This window comes from Pholis gunnellus (genome assembly GCF_910591455.1).
Source record: "Pholis gunnellus genome assembly, chromosome: 11".
Classification (NCBI taxonomy): Eukaryota; Metazoa; Chordata; class Actinopteri; order Perciformes; family Pholidae; genus Pholis; species Pholis gunnellus.
The window spans coordinates 17,590,501-17,596,500 of NC_136538.1; the positions used below are offsets into that span (position 1 = coordinate 17,590,501).

The window sequence follows — 6,000 nt, forward strand, 5'->3', positions numbered from 1 at the left end:
TGTCCAAACTGAAAAATAGGCCTGTATCTATAATGATGGTGTCTGATTTATTGAGTTATTCTTTGATGACACCTGTCCTTGGTGGATTGGAAGTCTTTTATTTAGTTTTGCACTATGAGACGTAGGGAGTGCTCACTCTCAGACTGTCCCAATAGGAGCTGTACTGTAAGTTAACATAACATGCTCACGATGGGAGTGACGGACTAATCCGAGCTTTTGTAAGCAGCAACACAATCATCCATTGTTAAGTTCATATTAAGTTTTTCAATTACAGGCTTTGAAATCTAAAAACAGTATTTTTTTTCTGACTTCAAAAACATGCAACAACAAACTTGACACTGAGAGGTGGACAAGGGTTTGGTAATAGGCTCAAGGACGCATTGTGGCAGGGGACCAGGAGATGGAGCTGTGGCCTCGGACATCCACTCCCACTCCCACTCCCAATATGTGGGACTGTGGGTAGAAACGGGCACAGCAGCTTGACCTGCACAGCTTTATATTCACATCCTCTTGAGATCTTTTTACTTTCAACTCTCAGAGGGGATGTTTCTGCTGAAACCGAGTTCATGATTTTCAGCAGCTTCCAGGTGGATTTAGATTCTTACGGTTCTGCTCAAAGGGCATTGACAGAAAAAGGCCATTCCTCGGAGCTCCGATGGCTTACAGAATTGGTCTCAAACTGAGTAGGCACGTAACATAAAACACAGTATTTTTTTTTTTTATAGATGCTGAGGTTATAAGCTATTCAGAAAATGGACTAATAAACGGTATAAAATATTCATATATATAGTTCGGTATTGACTTTTTTTTGTGATCTGAGCAACTCTGCTCTTGCTGGTAGTTTTATGGACTAATAAACACTGTTGGCCTTATATTCTGCTTATCTTGAACTGTGGTTGCGGAATAGTTGTAAACAAGGTTACAGTATTCAATGGAACTATACATCATCAGGGCTTATAGTGGTACCTCTTGAAATAGCAGAATTATCTACATTCCTTCTTTTAAAAGTGGAGCTGAAAGTATGTAGAATCTGTGACGCATGCGCAGCGAGTGGACAGATCCATCATGAACACTTTGTACAAATCGAAACCAATCCAAAACAAACGTGTGGAGACAAATGCTAACTCTGTTCAGTCGTGATGAGTTTTTGTTTGAATTTGTAGTTTGTTGTTGCGTCATGCTGGATAATTAGCAGCTCTCTAACACACACACAAAACAAAACATAAGCGCCAGTGAGTCAGCATTTGTTGCCAGGCTGTTATAGAATTGCATTACTTTGTACAGGTGTTCATGATTTTGTGTTGTGTACCTTGTATGTCCCCTGGTGGAGGACAACACCATGGTTGGTCTAAACTTCATGTGGTTAACGACTCAGCACGTTCTTACACAGGCAGCAGGTATCGTAGCGCTCAGTTTGAACGTTTTTTGAAGCCTCTCTGCAGCAGCGATAACAAAATGAGTCAAAGACTTCAGTAGATCCCAGTCTCTCACACGGCAAGGTTATTCTCCTCTGCTTGTTTTTTAAGTGCTGAATCAGGGCTTCCTCTGTGACTTTGCCTCTTCCATTCTAGGAATAGTTCAGCGACTGGCAGTGGAAACAAGCTGTGATATTAAAGAGTAAATAAACTGTTTGCTTTTTGATTCTGAATTTTCTCTGCAGTCGCAAAAATATTCAAAAGCCTGGATTCCACAGGGATCAAACACACCAAAAAAAATGGAGAAGTTTAAAATCCAGCCATTTCTGGAACACGATCAAAACAACTGAGAGCTGTACCTCATTATATTCTGACTGATCCATGACTATTTTATACCCATTTAAAAAAAAAAAGATCTTATTGAATTTTATATATCTTGATACATCTTTCCTCTTTTCTGCAGCCTCAAATACTACAGCCTTTCAAGCCCTGCCTCAACGAGCACCTCCGCCAGGGAAGACTAGTAAAAACTCCCCCCACCGAGGGCCGCAGTGACCTCCTGAGGAGTAGATCGGAGGAAGGAACGCGCACAGACGCTGAACGTCCTCTTGAAGACCTTATGGCGGACGTGTCCGGCCGAGCAAACGCCGACGAGCTGAGTCATCTCAGCACCCACCTGCGCCGCCCGGACACTGGGGCTCCTCGGGGGGTAACTGCCAGAGACGCTCCGGCATCAGCAGCTCAGTCTGCAGCACAGCATGAACCGAGAGCCCCCGCTGCGATCGAGCAGAGCTTTGTCACTCCTAAATCTGCTGGTTCGACTAGCCCTCGCATGCTGCAGCCTCCGCGCCTCCACAAGCGCGTGTCTCTCACTTCGCTCAAGCCAGGGGTCACTGGCGGCTTTGCTCCTCTGAAGCCCGGGTGTTCCTTAAGGCCTCTGGCTAACCGGACCAAGCAGCTGCCCCCTCCGTCTAGAGGCCTTCCCTGCTTTAACACTGGACCCCAGGTTCAGTCTCCGAGCCTGTCTCGCACTTCACTGCTTCAGCCTCGCAGAGCGTCCGAGCCCGGCAGGGATCTGTGGTGCTCCGACTCGAACCTGGAGGAGCCCGATCGGGGGACACTCAAAGACCCCGGGTCGGCCGAGATGCGGATCCCTTTGAGTCGCTCATGCCTCCCCAAGCCAAAGATTCCCTGAGGAGCTGAAACCCGTCCATCAAAACTTCAAACTGGAATCACTCTGACATTGATATTCATCCCCTTCCCTGCCCTGCCATGATAACAGCGTAACAGTTTTACCTTTTGAGTGTCGAAGGAACAAACACTGAGCTCGTTAACCCCTATGGACCATTCAGGGTCTGCCTGTGTCGTTGACTTTTCTATTTTGCCTGTTTCTAAATTAGCATCTTCAACCCCAGCCTGAATAATAATATGTACCATAGTTGTATATGAGAGATTTTAGATTGAGGGGGATTTATGGAAGAAGTTTACAAGCCTTGCACACAAATGCTGCTGACGCACAGAGGGAGCGTTACTCTTCAGAGAAGTCGGCTTCTGTCTTCGAGTAGCCACTGGCTGTTATCAAATGTAAAAAGTCTTGGTTCACTTGGCCTCACACACCGCTCTGCCCTCTGACACACTGGTGCATTTGGTTTTAAACATGGAGGTGATATGAATGTGACCTTTGCAGTATAATAGAAGACCCAGAGGAAATGGAGGCAAAAACAAAAAAGTTGGAAAGAAAGGAGAAAAAAAGATTAAAAATAACAGCAGTGGTGGAATGGGTGGGTAGGGGGGGGGGGGGTGTAAGAGTTGACTGAAAAACAAAATGTATCAAAGTTCTTTGGAGCTGTTGCTGCCAAACTGAATATAGGTTTCAGTGTATGTGTGTGTGTGTGTGTGTGCTTGTATGGCAGTGAGAGATGAGACACATGGGGTGAGGTGCATATATACGTGTTTTCTAGTTCAGTTTGCTATACTTCCATCTTGAGTGAACCTTTTAACGTGCACCTTGGTAAAAGGGGTTTCAGACGGTGACACTCGGACGGAAATATAGCGTTACAAAAAAAATAATACCACACTGGTGACGGGGATGTGATGAGAGAAACCGTGTGCAAGTGAGGACTTTCCGTTTCATAATATAGCTGAAAAGAGCAGCGTAACAAAGCTCTCTCACTCTTAAGTCTGCACAAGCACATTGTAGATAGAAAATAGTGAAGAGAAACAGAAAGAATGATGTATGACGAGAGAGAGGAGGCAACAAAGAGAAGAGTAATGGAGCTAATTTAATATCTTACAGTCACGTCATCGATACAACACCAAACATCTGCCACTCGTGCGAGGAAATGTCCCTCGTTTCTAGTGCAAAAAGCAATTAGTTGTAAACATGTTGAAAACTTTAGGTGAAAAAGACACACATTATAATGTCTCGTCGTTAATTTGGTGTCAGACAATTTGAGTCAAACTTCATTAAATAACTTTGCGCTGCACACTGACTTCTTTGAACTGTCTCCCTCACTGACCCACGCAAAGAAACATCAGCTAACAGGGACTCGTTAGACGTGTGAAGCTGCTGCCTGGTGTGTGTGTGTGTGTGTGTGTGTGTGTGTGTGTATATATATTTGAGTGTCTGAGCAGTCTTTTTTCCCCCCCGTTTCTCTCCTCGTCTCGCTCTCTCGCTCATCTCTTTGGGAACATCAAAGGTATTAGTGCGTTATTTTCAGGTAGGGAGCCTTTGGGGCTTTATAGGTGTTTCTGTGGGAGCTTCTGAGAATTGTGTTTATCTCTTCTTCGCGGAGCCCTTTTGCAGTCAAACGCTCCCGAAATGTCCCCAAACGGAGAGCAGCAGTGTGTTAAAAAGGCCTTCTGACAGCAACTCTGCTCTCTTCTCTGTCACGCCGCGTGACCGCTTGGTGTACGCCTCTGGCACTGTCCGGTCTACTGCGTCCAATAATGCAGCCTACATAGACGGAGTGAGACGGAGAGAGAGAGTGACACACGGACACATCACACGCATACAGATCCGGACACACAAGTTACATGGACGCACATGCACAGGAACTCTGACAAAACTCAAAGAGACACAAAACTCGGAGGGAACACACACACACACACATCAGTTCACACTCCCCAGTAGCCAAATAAGTGCGCCTACACATACACTTTGAATTCTGTAGCAAAGTGCTCGGAAGTGTGTTTGTGTTGTTTTGGTCGCTCTCACAAAATGAGCTCTCCAAGTGCACATTGATCCATCTGTCCACTGTAGCCAGAAAAAGAAGGTGGCCGGCCCTAGATTTGAAATGGGAAGAGGCTGGAAATGTGGATGTATGCGGCTGATAAAACGTGTTTACCTGTTGGGCGGTTTCAACACTGCGCCCGAAACCGGCCAAGCAGTGAACACTGCTATGTGAAGCCAAGGGAAAAAAAAAAAGCCCCATTTCTTTTAATGAAAACAGAGGGAATGATGCATACAGAGGAGGAGAAGGATGCAGAGGGAGAGACAAGAAGATGGAGGAGGTGGAGAGAGCAAAGAATAATAGATGTGGAGATGAAATAGTGAAGGGGCTGTGAGCAGGACAGACTTTTTTTTCCTGGCAAACTTTTCTGCGTGCGAATGTTAGTTTATATACAATGTTGTGAGGGTGTGTATGAGAGAGGAGAGAGAGAGAGACACACACAATACGTAGCATGTTTGTTTGCGTGCATTGTCCAGAGAATAACCCAGCTGAGTCCCTCACAGCTTAGTAATGCCAAACAGGAAATCAATGTTACCCACTGTTTGTGTGTCTGTCTCTCTCTGTGTGCGTGTGTGTGTTTGTGTGTGTGTGTGTGTATGTATACATGCATCTCCAGACACTTCTGACTGCCAGTGTTTCCCTCGGAAGAGAGAGTGTGTGTGTGTGTGTGTTTGAGAGGGAGAGCGAGAGATGTGTCTGCCCACAGGCCAAAGGCAGACCCGTGCCAGGGAAAGCAGGGCAGCGACATCCTTCTCTCCCCGTGCTGTACTCCCTATCTCCAAATCGATGTCCCTGCTCAGTTTAGCAGTGAAGCCACTCAGTCTTGCTATAGCTATGCTATGACAAAACCACAACTGGGCTCCCTGTAGCAACTCGGATCAATTGTAATGCAGGATCTCGATCCACTTTATATTGCGATAAGACTCACAAATGATAAAGCTGCACTGCACAACAGGGGGAAAAAAGAGGCCCTGTTCTATATTATTTCTCTGAATGGCTTAGGGGCTGCATTTCGGCACTGAGCGCACATTATCTATCTATGAAGATGTTTTCATGCAATACAAGGAAGATGCACAGCAACTGAGACTCATTACTTGACTTCAACTGATGTTTTAGTGGAGTTACTGCAAAAAACAGAACAGAAAGGAGGCACATTTGCGGTTTTAAGCTTCCAGCTTTACTTCAAAGCTGCTATAATCTATATTTTTATACTAACAATATAATCAAATATAATTCAATTATTATTGATAACAATTTAAAAGCAGTGTCTTGTAGTGACAGACCCACAGATAATCATCAGCTACTGTAACTCTGCAGCTCCCCTCAGCTCATAGTTTTAGCGCCTTTTGGCT

General features: G+C 45.1%; 1 protein-coding gene across 1 annotated transcript in view; it reads left to right on the forward strand.

Moving 5' to 3' along the window:
- The window catches only part of ccser2a (coiled-coil serine-rich protein 2a), a 43,388-nt gene extending 40,213 nt beyond the window's left edge, over positions 1-3,175 (forward strand). Inside the window, 2 exon segments of the mRNA XM_079169146.1 lie at positions 1,879-2,538; positions 2,541-3,175. Of these exon segments, the coding sequence (XP_079025272.1) occupies positions 1,879-2,538; positions 2,541-2,618 (738 nt within the window). The 3' untranslated portion in view covers positions 2,619-3,175.
- Positions 3,176-6,000: the final 2,825 nt, after the last annotated feature.